Below are 23,915 nucleotides of genomic sequence, written 5' to 3'. Positions count from 1 at the left end.
TTGCATTCATTTGTAAAGTGCTTGATGGTAAAATAACTAGTGAAGAAATTCTCAGAGAACTGAAAATTTATTAACAATTACTTATTATTTAACTGGGAAGATTAACACAAATAAGGCCAAATCTGACAGGAAAAAATATGTGGGAATGGTTGACTGCCATTAATGTTTGAATGCATGAGTATCCATGCTTGTAATTTATCAACAGCATTTCTCCTCAAAAGGTTTGCCTTTTCATTTTTTTTTTCCAGAATGTTCATGGTATGGTAAAAAATCAGTTATTTTTTAGAAACCATATACACATTTTAAAAAACCAACAAATTGACCTATTTCTGTTTATAAAAACATGTTTGTAATAAAATAGGAACTACCTTGGGGGCTTTCCACACAGAGTTGTGCTGCTTTAATTGGGAAAAGTTTTGGAACTCAAGTATTAAATTGCTACTTTATTTTAATGGAGGGAAAGATGTTATGGCAAAGGTAAAGATCCAAATAAGATATTGGGCATAGCTCACAAAATTAGCTCATTAACCACTTACTTTTTCAAGGTCAGGTGGTCTTAGTCAAGCCATTACTTCAAGAAAAGCAAAAGTAATGCCTTTTACCATGTGTGACAAGATCTGCATCATGAAAATAAAGTTGATTGTGGAGACCAGGGGTTAGCTTATATATGTTATGCTTAGCTTATATATGTTATGAAAATCATAGCATGATGGTACCTTCTATTTTAAAATTTATCTATGCCCTACCTTCACCAGGAAACTCCCTTTGCCACAACACCATAAAGCTTTATTCAGTTTATCACTACCTTCTGGTAGGTTTGTTTGTGTTACTTTGTGTGCCTCTGGAATGTAAACCTCCCTAGGCAAACTTTCCAATTTATTCATTAAGTAAACCTACAGCTAAAGTCCTAGCATACATCTAGATTGTGATTATGTATCATCCCTATAGCAGTAATGCCCTAGTTCTGAAAGTACAGCTCTTCAAATGAAAAGAAAGCAGTGTAACTATGTAATCACGAACATTAGGCGTGTCTATAGGTTCTAGGCACTCTGGTTGATATTTCCTATATAGTAACTCTTACAAGTCTTAACACCTGTTGTGGGGAAGGTGGTATAATTCTCACTCTACAGAAAAGATCAAGACCACACATCAAACAGTGGTAGGACAAAGGTTTAAACTCTGGGAAAATTATTTCCCAAACCCAGGTTTTTCATACTACACTTATACTTCCACAAATATGGGTGACAGCCTCAGGGCTCACTGGCTATGGAGGGAACTGTCCCTACAGTAAATAGCCCTAGCTAGCCACAGGGGGGGCGGTTTGGGTCCTTGTTTTTATTTTGCTTTGTTTTGGCTACTTTTTTTTTCCTTTTTTGCCATCAGCTATTAATTTTTAATGCTGATGGAGTGACTTACTCTAGCAATCTTTTTACCCTTACTCTTTTCTCTATCATTTGTAGTATCTTTTTTTTTTTTTTCCAGGGCTGCATATGTGGCATATCAAAGTTCCCAGGCCTAGGCGTGAAATTGGAGCTGCAGCTGCCAGCCTACATACAGCCACTGCAACTCAGGATCCAAGCCACATCTGTGACCTACACCACAGTTCATAGCAATGCCAGATCCTTAACCCACTAAGCGAGGCCGGGGATCAAACCCGCATCCTCATGGATACCAGTCAGATTCGTAACCGCTGAGTCATGACGGTAATTCCCATTTGCAGTATCTTTTTTTTTTTTTTTTTGTCTTTTTAGGGTTGCACCCACGGCATATGAAGGTTCCCCAGGCTAGGGGTCTAATCGGAGCTGTAGCTGCCGGCCTACACCACAGCTTACAGCAACGCCAGATCCTTAACCCACTGAGTGAGGCCAGGGATCGAACCCGCAACCTCATGGTTCCTAGTTGGATTCATTTCCACTGTGCCAAGATGGGAACTCCTGCAGTATTTTTTTTAAAAAAATCACCAGGCTTGTTAGAACTTCAGGTAACAAAAGAGGCAGTGAGGAGAGACAGGGACAGTCATTCCTGTGAGAACAGAGTGGAGGTGCTGACACAACTCTTTTGTGTTCCAGGGAGTGTTGTGCAGCTAATTTGGATGGTCTAGGCTAGTTCACCTCAACTCTTCACATCACAGAAGGGGTGGATGTGCATGTGTGAATAAAAATAAAGATGTGTTGGCAGGTGTGCGTATAAAGAAAAATTGATAGAGAAAACATCTTCATTCTTATTTCCCATAGGTCATGCAGAACATTGAAGAAATACCATAGTGAACTCAAAATCGTTGCTTCTTTGTTACAAAGGCAGAAAATGAAGCACCATACGGTAAAAGAATCAAATGAGTTAATCCTTCTTTGTCCTCTAAATAAAAGACTGAAAGTTATTATAACCTGAGACAGCCTGTCCTGCAAGGGATGTGTGTTTCTGTAACGTATATTTTTAGTTCATCTGCAGCTGGTAAATAGGGGAGTAATATCAATCCTGTGTGAAAGTTGCATTGGTTCAAACACGTTTTTTTTTTTCCCAGTAAGCTAATCTGTTGATGCAACCAATGACAAACTTTCTCACAATAACAAGAAACTCTTAGCAATATAGTAAGACTCTAGAAAAAAGATGAAAATCCCAGCTGGCTTAGCGGCTTTCACTGTGTTAAGCTGTCGGGGGAAGCTGCAAGTACAGGTAAACTATGAAAACATTTCACCTGGTGATTTGGAAAAAAAAAAAAAAAAAGCATTGATTGATGAAGGCAGCTATATTTAGATCATATTTTTTATGAAAATGGCTTCTATTAGAAGCAGTTCATTTTAAGGATCTATACCTGAAAGGATGAAATACAAGCCTAAAAGTTTAAGGCTCCAAGTGATGGACTTATTCTCAGTGCAGATACTAGTGGATAGTTAGAATTGTTTTTGTTATTGCTCAGATTACAAAATTCCAAACCTATTTTCCTCCGAAGGCTTTTAATTTTAGGCATGATTTTTGCAAAATGCAAGGTTCTCATTAAGAGCAATATAAAGAATTCATTCGGCTGGAAGAGTTTCTCCAGTTTTTCCCACTGTGTAGTTACCCTGAAACATAATGGAAAGCAACTTTCAGGATGTATGGAGTTGTGCAGTGGCTTGGACAGTGGCAGTTCTGAACACCAAACGTGTAAGGCTAGTAAGTAGCTGAGGCAGAGGGGCAAGCACTGGCCAGATGTAACAGCCCACCTGTGAACCACTTCCCCTTCAAGCCCATTTCTGTACATCCTGGCCAACGCTTGTTTATTTTTTTAAATAGCCACTCTAATGGGTGTGAAGTGGTATCTCATTGTGCCTTTGATTTGCATTTCTCTAATACCTGACTATTTAAGTCCTTTGCCTATTTTGAATTGGATTGTCTTTTGTTGTTGCATTTTAGTTCTTCATGTAACCTGGTTATTAATCCCTCCGTTGGTACACACTCATCTTTCACAACATTCTAGCTCTGGGTGGACCCTATGAACTGACTCTCTCACTAGCACCATTGATTCATTCATTCACTCACCATTCACTTATAATTAATACAGATGAACTTGAGGCACTAGAGTATACAAAATGAAAAGCCCTCATGGAATTTTTTAAGCGGACTTTATTTTTGGACAAGTTTGAGATATATAGAAAGGTTGAGAAGCTAGTACAGAGAATTCCCATATACTACCCTCTCCCACACAGCTTCCCCTGTTGTGAAACATCTATGTAAAATGCACTAGTGCACTACATTTGTTTACATAAATGAAACAGTATTGATACATTAACAGAAGTCCATAGTTTACATTAAGGCTCTTCTCTTTGTTACAGTTTGATAGACTTTGACAAATGCATAATTTCAGGAGTCCACCACTACAATATCACTGATTGATTTCACTACCCTAAAAATCTCCTACGCTCCATCTACTCACCCTTCCCAATCCCACGGTGTCAGCCACTGATCCCTTTACTCTTTATAGTTTTGCTTTTTCTCAAATGTCATATAGCTGGAATCATACAGTATGTAACCTTTTCATATTGGCCTCTTTCACTTAGCCATATACAAATTAAACTTCCTCTGTGTCTTGTGGCTTGATAGCCCTTTTGTAAAAATTGCTAGGCCATTTTTTTTGGTGGTGGTTTAAAAGTTTTATTGTGTAAAAACACACAGGATTTACATTTTTACCATTTTTAAGTATACCATTCAGTGGCATTAAGTATGTTCACATTGGTAGAACCATTACCACTATCCATCTCCATAACTTCCCCATCATCCCCTGCTGAACACTGTACCCATTAAACAACTCCCCATTCCCTCCTTCCCTCAGATGCCAATAGCCAACATCAGCTTTATCTCTAAGTATATGAATATTCTGAATATAAGTAGAATCATATATTTGACCTTTTGTACCTGGCTTATTTCACTTATGTCTTCAGGGTTCACTGGCAGTATTTTATGTACCTAAATTTCATTCCTTTTTATGACTGAATAATATTCCATTGTACATATCTACCATATTTTGCCTATCCATCTTTCACTAAACATGAGTCATTTCACCTTTTGGCTGTTGTAAATAATGCTCCTATAATCACAGATGTGCAAATATCTGTTCAAGTTCCTGTTTTCTTTTCTTTTGTATAAATACCCACAAGTGGAACTGCTGGATCAAATGCTAATTCTGTATTTAATTTTTTGAGGAATTGCCATACTGTTTTATATAGCAGCTACGCCACTTTATATTCCCAGCAGGAGTACACAAGTTTCAATTTCTTCACATCCTTGTCAACACTTTCTTTTTATAGTAATAGCTACCCTAATAGATATGAAATGGTATTACATCTTGATTTTGATGTGCATTTCCCTAATGACTAGTAATGTTGAGCATCTTTTCATGTCCTATTGGCTATCTGTATGTTCTTTGGATACCTATTTAATATTCAAGTCCTTTGCCCAGTTTTGAATTGGGTTGTCTTTAGTTCCTGTTGTTGCATTTTAGGAGTTTTTAATATATATTAATCCCTCATCAGATATGTGATGTGCAAATATTTTCACTCATTCTGTGGTATGCTTTTTTCACTCTGTTGATAGCGTCCTTTGATACATAAATGTTGTAATTTTTGATTAAGTCCAGTTTGTTTTTTCTTTTGATGCCTTGAATTTTGTGTCATATCCAAAAAAATCACTGCCAAATCCAATGTCCTGAAAATTTCCCCATTTTCTTCTAAGAGTAGAGTTTTTAAGTCTTACATTTGCCTTCGATCCATTAATTTTTGTATATGGTGTTTGGGAATAGACCAACTTCATTATTTTGCATGTGGATATCCAGTTTTCCCAACACCATTTATTGCAAACACTATCCTTTTCCCATTAAATGGCCTTAGCATACTTCCCCCAAATCATTTAACCATTTATGTGAGGATTTCTGGATTCTCTATTCTATGCCTCTGATCTCTATGTCTGTCTGTATTCAGTACCACACTGTTTTGATTATTGTAGCTTTGCAGTAAAGTTTGAAATCAGGAAGTATGAACCTTCCAACTTTGAAGATTGCTTTGGTTAAAGTTCACATTCTGCTGAACTTTATGAAGTATTTTTCTATTTCTATAAAATATGTCATTGAAATTTTGAAGAGGATTACATTGAATCTGGAGATCACTTTGGGTAGTATTGACATCATACAGATATTGTTTTCCAGTCCATGAACATGAGATATGTTTATTGGTGTCATCTTTAACATCATTCAGCAATGTTTGTAGTTTTCAGTGTACAAATCTTTTGCTTTATTCATTAATACCTATGTATATTATTGTTTTTAATGATATTATAAAGGGACTTATTTTAATTTCTTTCCTGGATTGTTCATGTTAGTATATAGAAAGGCAACCAATTTTATATGTTGCTTCTGTATCCTTTGCTGAATTTGTTCCTTAGTTCAAACAAAATTTGTGTGTGTGGGGGGCATTAGTGTAGGATAGCATGCATTCTGCAGAAATGATTTTACTTTTTCTTTTCCAATTTCAGTCTTTTTCTTGACTAATCGCTCTGCCTTGAATGCCATGTTGAATAGCAGTAGCAAAGCTGCATCCTTGTGTTGTTCCTGATGTTAAGAGGAAAAGCTTTCATTCCTCCAGTGATTATGATGTTAGCTTTAAGATTTTATTTATTTATTTATTTTCCTTTTTAGAACTGCACCTGAGGCATATGGAAGTTCCCAGGCTAGGGGTTGAATCAGAGCTGCAGCTGCCAGCCTTTGCCACAGCCATGGCAACATTGGGTCCATGGCACATCTGTGACCTACGCTGAAGCTTGTGGCAACACTAGATCCTTAGCTCATTAAGCAAGACCAGGGATTGAACCCACATCCTCATGGATACTAGTCAGCTTCGTAACCTGCTGAGCCACAACGGGAACTCCCACTGTAAAATTTTCATATGTGGCCTTGATTATTTTGAGGTAGTTTCCCTCAATTCCTAATGTGTTGAGTTTTTTAAATTTTAATCAAAAAGGCTGAATTTTGTCAAATGCTTTTTCGGCATCAACTGATGTGAGCCATGTGGGATTTTCCTTCATTCTGCTATTGTAATGTATTATTACATTGATTGATTTTTATCTGTTGAATCATCTTTTCGTTGCAACAGTAAATCTACTTGTTCAAAATGTATAAAAGTTTTAATGTGTTCTTGAATTCAGTTTGCTAATACTTTCTGTATCAATATTCATCAGGGATATTGGTCTTTAGCTTCCTTTTTTATTCCCGCACCTCCAACACATGGAGATTCCTGGGCCAGGGATTGAATTCAAGCTACAGCTGTGACCACAGTGGATCCTTTACCCACTGCACTGGGTCAGGGATTGAACTGACACCTCAGCAGTGACCCAAGCTGCTGCAGAGACAATGCTGGATCCTTAACCTGCTATACCACAGCAGGAACTCCAAGCTTTCTTTTCTCATGTAGTCATTGGCTGGCTTTGGTATCAGGGTAATACCAGCCTTATACAGTGGATTAGGAAGTGTTTCCTCTTGTTGAATATTTTTTTGAAAAGTCTGAGAACTCATGTTATTTTTTCTTTAAACATTTGGTAAAATAAAATAAAGCCAGAGGTTGCAGGGGTTTTGTGGACTTTTTGGTTGCTGATTCAGTCTCCTTCCTAGCTATATAGGTCTATGTAGATTTTTTTTTTTTTTTTTTTTGTCTTTTTGCTATTTCTTGGGCTGCTCCCGCGGCATATGGAGGTTCCCAGGCTAGGGGTCGAATCGGAGCTGTAGCTGCCAGCCTACGCCAGAGCCACAGCAACGCGGGATCCGAGCTGCGTCTGCAACCTACACCACAGCTCACGGCAACGCCGGATCGTTAACCCACTGAGCAAGGGCAGGGACCGAACCCTCAACCTCATGGTTCCTAGTCGGATTCGTTAACCACTGCGCCACGACGGGAACTCCAATGTAGATTTTTTATTTCTTCAAGAATCAGTCTTGGTAGGGTTGTTTTTGTATTTTTAGAAATACATCCATTTCATCTAGGTTATCCAACTTGTGTACAACTGCTCATAGTCCTCTTTATTTCTATGGAATTTTTAGTAAAGCCCCTTTTATTTCTGTTTTTGTCTTCTTTTATTACTGATCTAAAGGTTTGTCCACTTTGTTAACATTTTCAAAGAACTAGCTTTGGGTTCAAAGTTTTCCATTGATTTTCTATTCTGTATTTTTCTTAGTTTTAATCTTCCTCCTACTACCTTTGGATTTAGTCCATTCTTTTTCTAGTTAAAGTTAGAATGTTTTCAGATTCTTTTTTTTTTTATAGCTGTGGCTGGACCTACAGCATATGGATGTTCCCAGAGCCATTGCAGAGACAATCACAAGTAGTATACTATGGGCCACAGGGGAAGTCTAGATTTTGGTTTTTGTTTTTTGTTTTTTGAAGGCAAGGACTTAAGCTTGAAGTTTCCCTCTTAGTACAGCTTCTTCTGCATCCCATACGTTTTATATGTGATGTTTTGCTTAATATATTTTGAGGATCTGTTATTAGATGTGTATGTTTCCAACCGTTACCTCTTTCTTATATAAAATCTTTTAACATAAAATGTCCTTTTCTGTCTCTCTATATCCAAAGAAGTTATGTCTATTTGTCCAATTATTATATACTACTCTCTTTTTAATTATTATTTGCATGCAATATATTTATTCATCCTTTTACTTTTAACCTATTTGGAACTGTAGTCAGTCTCTTGGAGATTGTTATGATTGTTTATTAAAAATCAATTTCAGGGGGATTTCCCCTCATGGCACAGCAGAAACGAATCCCACCAGGAACTATGAGGTTGTGGGTTCAATCCCTAGCCTCACCCACTGGGTTAAGGATCTGGCATTGCTGTGAGCTGTGGTGTAGGTCAAGACACAGCTTGGATCCCGAGTTGCTGTGGCTGTGGTGTAGGCCAGCAGCTATAGCTCCAATTCGACCCCTAGCCTGGTAACCCCCATATGCCACAGGTGCGGCCCTAGAAAGACCAAAAAAAAAAAAAAATCAGTTTCACCAATGTTTATCTTTTGATTGAAGTTGAAGCCACTTACATTTAAAGTAATTGTTGATGAGGAAGGAGGGACTTATGTCATTTTGCTGTTTCTTTTCCATATGCTTTACAGCTTTTTGCCTTCCATTTTCTGTGTTAGTGTCTTTGTGTTTTGATTTTTTTTGTTTGTTTTCTTAGGTCTGCATCTGTGACATATGAAGTTCCCAGGCTAGTGGTCAACTTGGAGCTGCAGCTGCTGGCCTGTGCCGCAGCCACAGCCACATGGGATCCCAACCTCATCTGTGACCTACACTGCAGCTCTTGACAACGCCCATCCTTAACCCACTGAGCGAGGGCAGGGATCGAGTTTGAATTCTCATGGACACTAGTCAGGTTTGTAACCTGCAGACCCACAGTGGGAACTCCCTAACAGTTTTATCGGTCTCCTTCAACTTTTGTCTGGCTATGTTTCTCCCTCATTCCTGAATCACAGTTTTGCCAGATAGAAGTTTTAGGTGACAGTTTTTATTTTAGTACTTTGCTATCTCAAACCACTGCTTTTTGGCCTCCATGGTACCTGATGAGAAATCTGATAATCATAATGAAGATTCTTTTATGTGATGAGTCTCTTTATTCTTGCTGCTTTCAAGATACTTTCTCTTTGGCTAGTTTAATTATACAGATCTTCCTTGACTTACAGTAGGGTTACATCTCAATAAACCCATGATAAATTCAAATAGATTGAAAATGCATTTAATATACCTGACCTACTGAACACCATAGCTTAGCCTATCCTATCTGAAATGTGCTCCAATTATATTAGCCTGTATTTGGGCAAAATCATTTACTATCAAAGCCTATTTTAAAGTCATGTAATTCACTGAATACTGTACTGAAAAACAGAATGATAGTATGGGATAGAATGGGTTTAAGTGTATCAGATGTTTATCCTCATGACCACACAGCTGACTGGGAGCTGCAGCTCACCACTACTGCCATGCATCACAAGTTAGCTCCCTCTTTTTTTTGTTTTTTGTTTGTTTTTTTGCTTTTTAGAGCTGCACCTGTGGCATACGAAGGTATGGAACGTCTCAGGCTAGTGGCCAAATTGGAGCTGCAGCTGCCAGCCTACACAACTTGAGATCCGAGCTGTATCTGCAGCCTACATCACAGCTCACAGCAATGCCAGATTCTTAACCTACTGAGTGAGGGCAGGGATCAAACCCACATCCTCATGGATACTAGTCAAGTTCGTTACCAGACTGAGTGAGGGCAGGGATCAAACCCACATCCTCATGGATACTTGTCAAGTTAGTTACCAGAGTCAGGTTCGTTACCGCCGAGCCACAGTGGGAAATCCCAAAAGTGTATATTTTATTGCACATTGCTAGCCTGGGAAAAGATCAAAATTCAAAACTTGAAATGTGCTTTCTACCAAATGGACATCACCATGTCCTAGTGTAAAGTTGAAAACTTCAAGTCAAATCCTCCCAAGTTGAGGACTGTCGGTAATGTATCTTGGAGTCTCTTTGGACTTTACCATACTTAAGAGTTTGTTGAGCTTCTTGATGTGAACATCCACGTCTTACATCAAACCTGGCAAGTTTTTTGTCAGTACTTCTTCAAATAATCTTCATATAGCTTTCTCTTTTCCTTCTGGAACTTCCATAACACATTTCTTGTTCCATTTGATGGTGTCTTACAAATCCCTTAGATTGTTTATTTTCAGTGCCACTTCTTGTCTTTACAGCTTAGCTGGGTGTAAGGGCACTCCTATAGTACTTAGCTAGGATTCCTTCTATCCTAGGATCAGAAGATGAAAGCTTCAGGTCTTAAATCTTTCCTGAGCAGTTTTGCCTGTGCATGCATGTGGCATTCTTTATCTTCCCCTGTGTACAGCTGCTTTTGAATGTCCATTTTCTCAAAAATCTCACTGCAGCATATCCTTTGGGCCTTATTAGCCTGTTTTGTCTCTATCCATAAACTTTTGCTCCGGGCGCCTGTGATACTGTAGTCATCTTGCAGTTTTTACAAGCAGTGCCCACTTTTTCTTGCCCAATTTCCAAGTTACGCAAAATGATGATGAGCACCTTTGAGCCCAGACAGATTAGAAAAGACAAACAATAATTTGCAAATAAAGTCTGTTCTTCCTTCTCTGGTTTGAGGGAAGGAGCTGGGAACCAGGCTTCTGCCATTTTAAGAATAAAACCACCACTGCGCAAGGCAGGGCAGGGTGAGTAAAAAGTCACAAAACTTTCCTACCAATCTGATGATGTGTGTTGTTCACTGAGCACTGTCTTGCTTGCTGTAAACCTCTGACTGTTTCCCAGAGCTCCAACAAAGTTGCTTCATACAGTTGCTACTTTTTTCCCCCCTCCCTAGGGTTTCTGTGGAGAAACAAAAGCTTAGAGTATCATAGTTCACCATTTTGCTGGTATCACTCAGGTCAATTGTGCTTATACCTACCTGCAATTTCAGTGTCCTGACTACCTAGGCTTTAGATACATGCATAGCAACTGAATTTTGGTTAGGCTTGGAAGCACTGTGTAAATGTTAAGAAAATGGTCTCAAAATTTTCTTTGTTCTGATCATTCGCATTTAAAATTAATGAATATATATTCTTTCCAAATTCCTTGTGATTATCTTGCCTTTTTTGCTGGCTGTGATGATGACCATCACTAGAGAACAGTAACTTTTATAGATACTGTTTATGAAACGAAATGCTCCATATACTCTTAGTACCAAAACATTCAATGAAGTTTACTGGCTTCTGCCAATGTTTTCTACAAGTAGCATATATTCTTCTATCCTGTCCCCACTGTGGCATAGGGCAGATATGAAATAAAAACATGTCTTGCAAGTATTTCACTATTTTTCTCTACATGGCATGAATATTAAAATAACTTTCTGGTAAAATTCCTTATGTAGTATAGGTATTAGTTCATTTAACAAGGATGTTATTACTAATGTTTACTATGTTTTGAAATCTTAGGATTCATTAATTCATGAATGTTATTAACTCATACTGTTTCTACAAATGAAAACCATGTCAGTTACTTAAAATATCAATTTCAAGTGAAAAGGATGTAGAGTCTTCTGTTTCCATTAAAACTGAATTTATGATGATGTGCCTAGTCTAATATGGGTTAGACTGGGCACAAAATGACAAAAGTAGATTTTTTTCTCAAAAATTTCTGCAGAATGCATAGGAAATTCTGATTTATAAAAGTTTATTTTACATTCTTTGCATGTTCATTGTGTTAAATTTACAGTATAAATTAGTGGCAAAACTTTTGCTATCTGGCATCTCTTACTAAGTTGAAAAATTGGTATATTTATCAATGCTCCAAGTTTAAACAAAGTTGAGAAAATAGTGACATGGCCCTTCATCAGTCTAGGTCACAGGTTATTAATTACATCAACCTGTAGGGTGTCTGTTCTGAGGTCCTACTCCCCAGCTTCCCTCCTCTTCCTTACATTGCTAATTGTTTTTTCAAGGAGTTTATTCCTTGAAGCAGACTTTAACCAGGAAAACTGTAGCTGCTTTGAAAGCACATAAAGGAAATAAATATTTTTAAACATCTTGATTAAATAAAGTATCCTATCAGTCGTATCACTTGACAGGAGGCAGTTCAGACACTAAGGGTACATCTTTATTTTTTGTGCTCATGTCAATTTTTTCTACATGATCATTTTTCAGTTTCATAAATGACTAAAACAGTTACCATTCCTAGGAATTTAGTATTTTTCTAGGTGAAACAGTAATTTTTCCTTTGATGCTTTAAGACAAGCCTTTCAAAACTGTAATAAATTATTTTTAACTTTGGTTAAATTACCGTACTCCTTCCATGGACTGTGAAGGCCTAGGGGAGGCACGAGTAGTAACTGACTGGTTCTCAGTACTACTCCTTCTAGTGGGTCAACTTCTCCCCTTCCTATTCTGCACCAAAGTTACAATTTTGTGGCCAAATGAATTTATTGTTCATAACAAGCTCCAAAGTCTCAGCCATGAAAAGGAGCCCTATATTAACTCCAAATATTATATGAAATGACCCTGTAGCTGACTCTCCATTGAAAAGTAACAAAACATTTTATATGAGTATTAATTTGAAAAAAAGAATTATTTCAACTCTGAGGCTCATTTTGTTCATATTTCTAGGTTTCAACATCCTCTTCCCTCTACAGTTCAACCAAATCTGGTTAATATCGAGGACAAAGAAAATTTACAAAGCATTTTCCTTACATGCTATATAAGCATAACCAAGGACTGAAATTTTGAGGTATTAGCTACTTGATAATGGGTATGAATGTCAAATAATAGAGGAGTTAATAGCTAAATTAAAATGACTAAATATTAATATTCAAAGATTAAAAGTTCTGTGACACAGTTTTCTTTGGGCTTTCTTTAGTGACTAAGATTGAGAATAACCATAAATTAAGGAAACTTTTAAGTATTTTTATCATTTATATAACAGGAAGAAAAAATACTTTGGAGCAAAAATGGGCTTTAAAAAAGGATTAAAAAGAAAAGCAGCAGTGTTAATATATTTGATTTCACTTACTTTGCAAGCTTTCTACTGTCCCATTAGAATCACTGTTACCAAGTGCCACACCCTCCGTCCTGCTGTGTTAGATAGAATGTGCCGACACAGACATCCTGTTACAAAGACCTGGGAAAAGCAAGTGGCTTAGGCAAGACTGATGTTAACTTCTGTCTCGTAAAACAGTCCAAGTTAGTTAGGGCAGCACTTCAACAGGACTATGTGGTGACCAGGATCCTTCTGTGTGGTTCTTCCAGATACAGCATTGCTTCTTCTTAGCGTCTGAGATGGCTCACTGTCACATCCACTTCTAGGCAACAGGATCCAAAAAGGGCAGGAAAACAGTCACACCGTATTCTAATGGACCCAGTATCGCTGCCCTAACATTTCACTGACCAGGACAGTCATACGTGCAATGGAGACCAGGAAATGCAGCTGTCTTTAGTGTGGTGTGCAGGTGACTAGCACCATTTGATTTTTCAATCAAAGGCTTTCTAACTATGTAAAAAGGAAAGAATGGATATTGGGGGAAAATGGGTATTCTCTGCACTTATTTTATTTCAGTATTTGCATATATAGAAATTTTTACTAGAATTATGCCAGCTCTTGCTGGCTGACAAATACCATTATTCTGGGTTTGCTTTTCTGAAGGATCAGTTTACATCATTCACTCACCCAAAGCAATGACGTACAGAACTATCTGAATGAGTTTCCAAGGTCTGTTTTATCGGTATAAAACCAAAATAAGATGATGTAATTGGGTGATCTGCCAATTAGCGACATCAGACTAGGTTAAATTTTCCCTTGCAATTTCTTTAGTGAGGGAAAAGGAAAAAATGTTGTCCTTATAATGTAATAAAATACTGATTAGTTAGTCTTGGCAGTTTATCTGTCTAAGCTACTTTAATTTAGCATACGAAAACAAAAATAGTTCTTTAATATTTATCAAATATGTAAAAAGTCAGCCATAATTTTGTTACAGCTTCTGAAAAAAAATGATATAATTGTAAAACAGAGAAAGATTTGTCAAGCCCTCTGTATGTTTCCTCCTTTACTAAGGGAGAAAAACATCTTCGTGATTCTGCCGAAAGATCACCTAACGTTGCAGAGGTAGTCATGGAATGTCTTGAATCTCCTTCCTGTTGATGAACCCTCTTTCTGTCCACCTGTGCAGAAGACCGTACAGTCCTGCTGCACAGCAGCTACACTCCACAGTCTGGTGCAACAGAGCCATAACTGGTTTGCTTGTGCCTGATGCAAAAGCTCTCAACTCACGGTCTGCATTACCTTATGTACGAAGTTGTCCATCTAATATTTTAAAAACTACCAAGTGGTCTTTAGAGTGTCAAAGCTACAAAACAGATGCATATAATTTTTTTTTTTTTTTTTTGTATGAAGTACACATACACCAAGTTTCCATTGTCTAGAAAAAGCAGAAGCCGGAAGTTATATATTGTGAAAGCCACTGTAGAAGTAGCTTTATTTAGATGACCCAAGATGAATGAGAGCCATTATTGTTGTGTAGCTGTGAAAGAGGTCATCGTCCTTTACCTTGTTACACTTCTTCAGTATAAAGTTTCCAGTGACTATGCGATCACATCCAATTTCTCCATTTCCAAAGAAGCCAAATAAAGGAACCCTAGGAAAAAACTTTCTAAATGCATCAGCCTCCACATTCCCCTTGGCTCTGTAGTATTGAAAGCCCCTACCAACACACGCAAACATGAAGCCAATGGTGTTCTGCTCTGGAATGTTGGCTGCTTTGAGCCGCTGCATCGCAGCCTCAGCAGTCTTCTCGTCATTGACATCCTCGTTGAGAAGCACTGTGGCACTCTGGATTCGGTGTCCACTAAATGACAGTCCCACCACACCAGTGGCATCAATATCCAGAGGGTTCCTAGAAAATTAAATTAGCACAATTAAAATTCACAGTATAAAAGAAAAGTCCTCCTGATTGACTGGTTGGCAGGTGCTGCCTTAGTCTACAGTTAGTCTGAGGCTTTCCCTCCCACGTCAGATGAATGTAATAAGGTTTTTTTAAAATTAAACTATTGAGGGAGTTCTCGTCGTGGCTCATCGGGTTAAAAACCCAACTAGTATCCATGAGGACATGGATTCGATCCCTAGCCTCGCTCAGTGGGTTAAGGATCCGGCATTGCCATGAGCTGTGGTGGGGGTCACAGATGCAGCTCAGATCCCGTGTTGCTATGGCGGTGATGTAGGCCAGCAGCTGCAGCTCCAACAGACGCCCAGCCTGGGAACCCCTGTATGCTGCAGGTGCGGCCCTAAAAAGCAAAAAATAAATATTAAACTACTGAAATGAATACATTAAAAGAATGCAGAAGGCAGACCTATGGAGAAGTCAACAACAGTTTCTTCAGTCACAGCTATAAAGGGGCAAATGCATCTCTGGAGACTTCTAAAATCCAATGAGTTTTAGAAGGGTACACAGTATCCTTACCTTTCTCACCTTCTTAAAAAGTAATCTTACAATTCATATATACAATGAAATCTATTAAAGCTTTTGGTGTTATTTACATCTTTGGAACTTTTACTCCCCTACCTCAGGTGTCAAGTTCTAAAAGAGAGATATTAAATATTAAATCATGGAGGACAATTTTATGAAGAACCCGTAACTCCAGAAGTTTTAACTCTATGTTATCTGGTCCATAAAAAGAGATTCGAGGACGTTCCCATCATGGCTCAGCAGGTTAAAAACCTGACTAGGATCCACGAGGTTGTGAGTTTGATACCTGGCCTCGCACAGTGGGTGAAGGATCCGGTGTTGCTGTGAGCTGTGGTGTAGGTCGCAGACTTGGCTCAGATCCTGCATTGCTGTGGCTGTGGTGCAGGCTGGCAGCTGCAGCTCTTTCCATACTTAGCCTGGGAACCTCCATATGCCACAGGTGCAGCCCTAAACAGCAAAAAAAAAAAAAAAAGAAAGAAAGAAAAGAAATAGATTTCATTGCTGTCTTTATTGCTTTGAGCTAAGAATTTGAAGGTAAAATCATAATTTTCTTTTTGTTTATATTTGCCTTTTTTTAAATAAAATATTTTTTGCTTACTAAAAAACTGTAAAGTATCAATAAAGTTATACATAATATGATGATCACCCATATTGGGGGAAAACCAAGTAAGTACCACACATTTCTATCAGGTTTACCAATATCTGAGTCTCTGAAATAGGCAAGATTCACTGAGTTAATGAGAAATTAAGATTTAAAAAAGTTTAAGTACTAAGTGACTTAAGGCTAACTAGTGGCAAACCCAGTTTCTGAGGAGCAGAATCCATCCTCTGGAGTCCTCTGCTACTCCTTTATCACATGTCCTCTTTGGTATACAACTGCAACACATGTCACCAGGCTCCTGCCTAGAAGCATTATTTACCTGTTTTGGTGGAGAGGGGGTTGCATGTCTGAACACCATGAAAATGGAGCCCTGACTTACTCAATGGCTTCCCTTACTCGCTGACACAGTGTAAAGACCACATGAAAAGTAATGTGTCATGTAAGAGGTCATGGTTTTCGAGGATATATTTCCCATATTAGGTATAAAGAGTAGATTATATACAGACGGCCATGCTAACAGCCTAGCACGTCAGATGTCACAGTCTGCGTGAAGTCTGTACCAGCATTTCAAAGGTAAACTGTATGTTAAATCACTACTGCCCTACCTGTATGTAATTTAAAAGTAAAAGCAAAGACAATAAGGAAAATGAGGACAATAGGAAAATTGGGCAGAAGAGGAAATAACCCACAATTACAGGTCTATTTAAGCATGAAATCCGAGGTTGGAATGCAGTACACTTGGCTTTGCTCCCTTCTTCCTCGGGTTTCAGGAACGCCACTCAGCTCTCTGCTTTCCCTGACCTATCACTGTCGACTACCAGGTGGGAGATTATGCCCCAGATGATTTAAGTTGCTCTTAAAGACACTGACCTTTAAGAGTGTCTCCACATCATCAGTCTAGGATCCAAATACTAAACACAAATATAGACAGAAACGAATACTAGTGTTTGCAGGAAACACCAGGAGATTGGAGAGAGGGAGGTTCTCATTTCCTTGCTTTTGGAAGCAGCTGGTATTTATGTTCACTTAATTAGCTCAAACTCAAAAATACTACATACTTTCACTGGAAATGGAAAGGCAGTAATGGTTACCAAGACAAATATTTTTATCTTTGAAAACAAAAGCTTTAGTAATAAAAGATTCATCTTTTTTTCTTTTTTCTTTCTTTTTTTTTTTTTTTTTTTTGGCTGTTCCAGGGCATATGGAAGTTTCCAGGCCAGAGATTGAACTGAAATCTTAGTGGCAGCTTGTGACTCGTGCTACAGCAATGCCAGGTCCTCAACCCATGCACCTGGCCAGGAACGGGCCAAAGCTGCCACAGAGACAAGCCAATCCTGCTGTGCCACAGCGGGAACTCCCAAAGACGCATCATTTTTGAGACTGAAAAAGCCTTTCAAAGATCTAGCATAGTATTTCCAAAAGTGTGTGCCAAGAAATACTAGTGGCCCTGCAAGATGTTCCATGGCAAACATGGTTTGGGGGCCAAACAGGTTTGAGAACTGCCACAGGTAACAACATCCCACCCCTCCTCAAATGATCCAAAACACTGAGCACAGTATCAGAGGCTCTGAGAATTTTTACCATAAAGATCACGCATTCCTTTTCGGGGAGGAAAACAACTAGAGAGGAAGTGACATACTGCAGTTACAGAGCACAGAGCTGTCAAGGGAGCTCAGGAGACAATGCTCCAAGTCAACTGTGAGGGGTGTCTAAGTCCCATTAAGAATAAATTCCCAAAGGACAACATATATAAATGTCATTCTTCTAAGGTAGGCAGAAGTATATGGTGTAAGCCCCTCAACCTATGTCCAATTGCTAAATGGAATGAACTATTAGCTCAGCAATTCTTTAAACCTGTTTAAGAAAAAAAAAAAAACACCCAAAGTAATAAAACCCTGAGAACATTTCCCACCATGTGCAGATGGGAGCAGCATATCAGACATACTTTTCAGAGGTCAGCGATGCCAGGTTGTCCACCTGGCCTCCAGCCAAGATGACATTCATATCACTGAAAGTGCTGACTACTCGCTGCAGATAATTACTGGCTCCTGCCTTACAGCAGTTATAGCCAAACACAAGGACCACACGAAGCTCAGGGTTATCTAAAAGACCTGCAGAGAAATGAAGAGCAACAATTAAAGACAGCCTTGAAAAGAAATCCTGAAAAAGGAATTCTTAATTTTATTCTTTTGCAAAATGCAATGTTACCGCTGTCTTACATTCCTAGTTAAGTGCAATTTAGTGCTTAAGCTATCAAGTCTTTTCTTTTTTGCACAGACTTTAACATTCCTCAAAACCTCTGCTGTAATTAACTTTTTGTCATTAAAAAACCAAAATGGCTATTTGAAAATAACACAGTCAGCACTCAACACAAATAAGGAGTAATGAAGCAGCATCCTTAGTGGACCTTGGTGCAAGCCACCTCCACACAGGCTACCACCTGGAATCAAAGGGAACACTTGTTTACAAAGAACGGAGTTGGATGCAGTGGGAATTTAAATATCCAGCAGAAATGGAGAGAAAAGGCACTAACCACCTGTAGTGGGTCAAATGTGGTCCCCCAAAAGATATACCCATACAAGTCCCTGGAAGCAAAGAATGTGACCTAACTTGGAAAAAAAGGCTCTTTGCAGATGTAATTAAGGATGTTGAGATGAGACTGTCTGGATTATCTAGATGAGCCCTAAATACCATACAAGTATCCTTATAAGAGAAACAGAGACAGAAGACGGAATGTGACCAGAGAAGCACCAACTGGAATGATGCACTCATGTGGAATATCATTGGCCACCAGAAGGCAGAGGAGACCAAGAACAGATTCACCCCTAGAGCAGCCCTATCCACACCCTGGCTCCAAACTTGTGGGGCCTTCTATACTGGGACAGAATAAATGTTGTTTTAAGCTACTTAAGTTTGTGGCAATTTGTTACAGCCGCCTTAGCAAACTAATACCATTTAATACCATTAAAATACAGGCCTTATCCACATTTTCCAGGAAAGGGAATAGAAGTGAAAGGAGATTAACCATTGGCAACTCATTCCAAAGCAGGGAAATAACTCATTTCTGCAGCATACAGATGAAAAGCAGCTACCACTAGAGGGCAGCATAGTCCATCAGGAGGCAGGCTGAACGTCAGCACTCCCCCCTCAAGCTCCCAGGCTCACCTGTGCCTCTAACGCCTTGCGTATACACTATCAACTTGAAATTTGCCAGCATTACCAAACAGATGGTTTCGGAGCAAGAAAACAAAAACAAAAACCACCTCACCTACCCACCCTCGGGTTTCCAATGACTCAGCCACATGACTTCCATCTTCACAGAGGTTAGGTAGGGGTTACCAGATATAAGGCTCACTTAAGGAAACTCAGGTTGGGTAGAGGTGAATGACCAATTCCTAACACCAAATAATGATTTATCTGGGGAGACTGCCTCTGGTCCACTTCGAATTCTCTGCAAGGTAATCACTGATTGGGAGAGTAAAAGTTATCAGTACACACACACAGTACTTTTAAGACACTGCATACCCCAGACCAATATAGAGTCTTCATCTCCACACAGACCAAACCAGCAAATTTTGAGAGAATGTTTTTTTTTCTTTTTCAGAATGAATTTTCAGAGTTGGAAGAGGCCAATGAGACCAAAAGTCTACCCTTATTTTACAAATAAGGGCTTTTAATCCCAGAAAAGTGACTGGCCCAGGGCAGTATCTTGGCAGACTCTAGATTAAGACCTACATCTCCTAACTCTCGGTCTTAAGTTTAAGAAACCTAGACTTCTCAATCTCTACCTTTCCTACTGTTTTCTAAGATGTAGAAAACAGCTCTTTCACAATCACGTACCGAACATTTTCATCTCAACACTCTACAGGCACCACCCTCATTCTTCTAACACAAACGCAGGGCTTTCCACAGTTTCCTGCAGTGGCATTGTTCTACAGCGGAACCCAGAAGCCAGACTCACTTCCTCGCACCCAACTGAGAAGACATATCTGCCTTCGCCCAGGCTGGCTGCCTGACAGACCAGAGGGGTCCCTATTGTGCACCAGAGGGAAGCACAACCCAAACTCCTTGCCAATCAAAATCGAGAGGCCTAAGATACAGCTGCCTAAGAAAATGATCACTCAGCTCAGGTTGAGGTCAATCCTGGCACTGCCTTCAGTCTTGCCTCTGTGGGGAAACAGGGATGGGGGGGCCCTCTACACAGTGCAAGTACCACAGGATCTTCAATTTCAAGAAAGCACACCAGCCATATTCCCAGCTCTGCTGTTTGCTGGCAGATGACTGAACTCAACCAGCCAACTATGAAAAGGCGCACTCTCCAAGTCCTGTCACTTGCAATCCAGCGGGGATATCTAAGTGACAAAAGTGCTCAGGGCCATCCATCCCCTTGGCAGCTGTAAACATTCTTAAGGTTACACAGGAAGCTCAGTAAGCAGACCTCACTGGTTTAGATCCTACAACTGCTCTGATTTTAAGGGAGTCGTATTTGGGGTGATGCCACTGGTGTTCACAGAGTGACATCGTAAGAAGCAGCTTGAATAACTCAAGCAACTTACTATAAGGACCCACTAGAATTTAGCTCAGTTCCCAAAAAAACAAGGAAGAGCCATGTTGCCTCTGCCCTGGCCGAGCCAGCCCTGTGGCCCAACTCTAGGCCTGCATTTCGTGCACCGCCCTCCACCCCAGCTGCACCACAGTCCTCCTCCAGTGCCCCTCTGCTACTCTGTGTATCCTTTGTAAGGTGCCCTACATTTGCTTTCAAATAAATTCATTACAGCTATGATCAAACTGGAAGGTTAAAAGGAAAAATAAAAAAATCAAATCAAATCAAATCTAGACACCAAGACCACCATTAGATTCACAAAAGTCAACCATGAAGAACTATTCCAAAGACAGGCCGGGACTGCTTGAGGACTTCAGGACTGCATGTTCTGATTTCTAGTCTTTTCAGGGCTGCCTCTCTGAAGACAGGTGTTTTATGATCTACTTGAAAGTGATGTAATTTAAGCCCATATAGCAAACCTACCTGAAAGAAAATGTCTACTTGAGATGAGAGGCTAATAGCTCTCACGAACAGTTCATGGACAGAAGCTGGGCTCTCCCTTCCCTGCAACCATACTTTGAGCAGAACTTCCTTCCCTGTACCTTCATACCCATCTTTTTAACACTAAACATGTAAATATGGAGTAAGCACAGAAGGACATGGCTTTTGGAGTCAGACCTCGGTCAGAACTCAGGGGCAACCCCTTGCAGCTTTCTGATGGAGCAGGTGACTTGACTTCTCCAAGGCCATTCTCCTCCTCTAGAACCGGGGCAGGAGCAAGTCTCAAGGATGGCTGTGATGATTAAATAAGAAGCATCCAACCCTGCACCATGCCTGGCCTCCAGCAAGAGCTCAATGGCTATCCAGACACGTTCTGGCTAAACTGAGGGCAACAACCACGAGTTGCACAAGTTAGCAAGTGATGAAATGACAACTATTTCCCCTTGAATCAAATGCATCTAAAGTAAATATCAAGTTTAGAGGAAGAAGAAAGAAGCCATGGCTCCTATCCTCCAAACTGGCTGGGGGTCACCTGTGCTGCTGTGGCTTTCATGAAGTCGTCATGCTTTTTGAGATGCGCCTTGTCCAAATATCCCTCTGATGTTGTACAGTAAGAAGCTGTTGTCACTTTGTGTACATGGTAAGGGATTAAAAAAAGAAGAAGAAAAAAAGAAGCGCCATAGGAGTCAGCTCCCTGAACACTAGCCTGTGGCCCAGGGGCTGTATCCTGCCACCACCCTGACCTGGGGGCAAGCCCCACAAGGCCCCGAAGCTGGCATTTCCTAGCTCTCTGCTTCTGGAGCTGAGTGAGGTCTACCACAAAGGGCAGGAAAGCCTAACAAAACTTTGACACTGCCTTTCTGTCACTTATGCTTTGTCTAGGGCTGGGCAGCTTCTAAAGCAGAGCAAGTTCTGTCACTTAAGTTTTAACACCATTTTTCTCTGCCTCTAACCTGATCACTGCCTGTGGCCCCCTTAAGATTCTCTGAGATATCTCCAGATAATTTAAAAACTTAGCCTTGAGTTGCCATTGTGCCTCAGCAGGTTAAGAACCCAATATAGTGTCCATGAGGATGAGGGTTCGATCCCTGGCCTCAATCAGTGGGTTAAGGATCTAGCGTTGCCTTCAGCTGTGGTGTAGGTTGCAGACATGGCTCAGATCTGGCATTGCCATGGCTGTGGTACAGGCCAGCAGCCGTAGCTCCGATTCGACCCCTAGCCTGGGAACTTCCATAGACCACAGGAGCAGCCATAAAAAAGAAAAATACCTTAGCCTCTCAAATTTTTTTTGGAATCTGACTCAACAAAATAATTAAAATTTAGCTTTTACCGCTCTCAGCTGCTGGCAGAGTAGTCATCAAAGGACCCGAACAATCCACCATATTCTGAGATCACCAATGTGACATGAAGCAGCACTTGTGCCAGGCACTGTTCCAAGCACTTTACAGACATTAACTTGCTAAATGCCCATAACAACACATTACGTACTGCTTAGCCTATGAGGCTTTTATGTCCTCAGAATTCACACTAAAGCACGCAAACTGTATCCCTTATCACAGGACCTAACTCAGACCAGATAAGCAGGAAGAAACACACACTCCACAAGCGGCTGCCCCAACCCACTGGATTCTGGGAAACAGACACGTCCACTCCTCTCCTTCCAAGACCAAAATGCTTGAGGATGCCCCATACTTGCTCTCATTTCTGTAAAATGTAAAAATCAGTGGAAGATCTTTTCTAATGTCAATCTACAAGTGAAACCTAGAAAATCACTGTGCTCCAAGGGGCATGTTGTGAGTTTGAGCTTTCCTCAGGAGAACATCAGACAGAGACAGGACATCACAGGTGGGGAGCAGGTGTCTGCTATGCTGGGTACCCACCCTCATGGGTCCTCCAAGGAGGAAAAGAAGCCCTGGCTCTCGAGCTCAGGCACACCCTGAGTCATCAACGTCCTGCAGCTGCTGTCTCCAGCTGTGCTGTTTGTAGGACAGGTCAGGGGAGGCCACGCGCTGCTTTGACACCAGAGCCGCTTAACTAGGTAACGCAAAGCCTTTAAGGGACAAGGGAGACCATCTTCCAGGTGGGAGGCTCCTCCCCTCCATTACAGACTGTGCTCTGCCGAGTTCGAGGCCCCACTGCTGCCCAGGGAGGCAGCTCTGCTCTATCTGCTTCATTTTTATGCTGGTGCCCATGCGAGGTTTTTATTTAGAAATGAGCTGTTAAAAGAAAACTTTGGTAATTATCAAAGAGCTTCCTTACTGAGGAGTTTCAATAACGTCTTCAACATAAGCCCAAGGGAGGGACGTGATGGCATCGTGTCAGCGTGAACCCTGGACAAGCAACGTCAGCTGGTGAGCCTACCCCTCTCCCCACAAGGAGCCGGTTCCTTTTTCTGAAGAAAAAGAACTGAAATCACCATTAATTACCTGATGATTCCTAAATGCCTATCTTTGGTCCAGACCAATCTCCTAAGCTCCAGGCCCATACATTCAACTGTTTGATCAACGTTCCCACCTCAATTTCATGTCCAGCGCAGAACTGATCATCTGATTCCTCTAACCCATGCCTCATCCATTCCTGACCTCAGGAGAAGGCACCATGCACCTGCGCTGGCAGAAACCTGGCTGACTATGCTGTCGTCGCCCTCCCTCTCAACCCCCGCCATTCCGATCCTGTGGCTTCCACCTGGAAATGTCATCTTGCATCCATCCACGTCTCTATAGCTCCACACGCCAAAGCCACAACCCCCTGTTTTCCCTGCATCCTCTCTGT

At 40.3% G+C, this 23,915-nt stretch overlaps 2 protein-coding genes across 19 annotated transcripts in view; one reads left to right on the top strand and one right to left on the bottom strand.

The window, feature by feature from the left end:
• Window positions 1-23,390, top strand: part of NRG4 (neuregulin 4) — a 141,769-nt gene extending 118,379 nt beyond the window's left edge. For 3 of the 16 annotated variants that reach the window (XM_084968696.1, XM_005656275.4, XM_084968697.1), the window contains one exon: window positions 2,235-6,648. In XM_084968696.1, coding sequence (XP_084824822.1) covers window positions 2,235-2,251 — 17 coding nt within the window. In that variant the 3' untranslated portion in view covers window positions 2,252-6,648. Of the gene's footprint in view, window positions 1-2,234; window positions 6,649-12,649; window positions 16,104-19,703 lie in introns of those variants that run through there. The other 13 variants (XR_014810499.1, XR_014810494.1, XR_014810496.1 and 10 more) reach the window with 13 other exon arrangements.
• The window catches only part of FBXO22 (F-box protein 22), a 43,013-nt gene continuing 22,683 nt past the window's right edge, over window positions 3,586-23,915 (bottom strand). The window contains exons 6-9 of one of the 3 annotated variants that reach the window (XM_084968684.1): window positions 18,045-18,210; window positions 9,749-14,928; window positions 7,961-9,688; window positions 3,586-6,920 (exon numbers count right to left, since the gene is read on the bottom strand). In XM_084968684.1, coding sequence (XP_084824810.1) covers window positions 14,511-14,928; window positions 18,045-18,210 — 584 coding nt within the window. In that variant the 3' untranslated portion in view covers window positions 3,586-6,920; window positions 7,961-9,688; window positions 9,749-14,510. The other 2 variants (XM_084968683.1, XM_084968685.1) reach the window with 2 other exon arrangements.

The sequence above is a fragment of the Sus scrofa genome, chromosome 7, assembly GCF_054392235.1.
Source record: "Sus scrofa isolate SSC_HxYL_T2T_F1_AM1 chromosome 7, Sscrofa_HxYL_maternal_Yorkshire_Landrace_v2.0, whole genome shotgun sequence".
Taxonomy (NCBI): Eukaryota; Metazoa; Chordata; class Mammalia; order Artiodactyla; family Suidae; genus Sus; species Sus scrofa.
The sequence above is the reverse complement of the archived record's forward strand: the minus strand, read 5'-3'. Positions and strand labels throughout refer to the sequence as shown.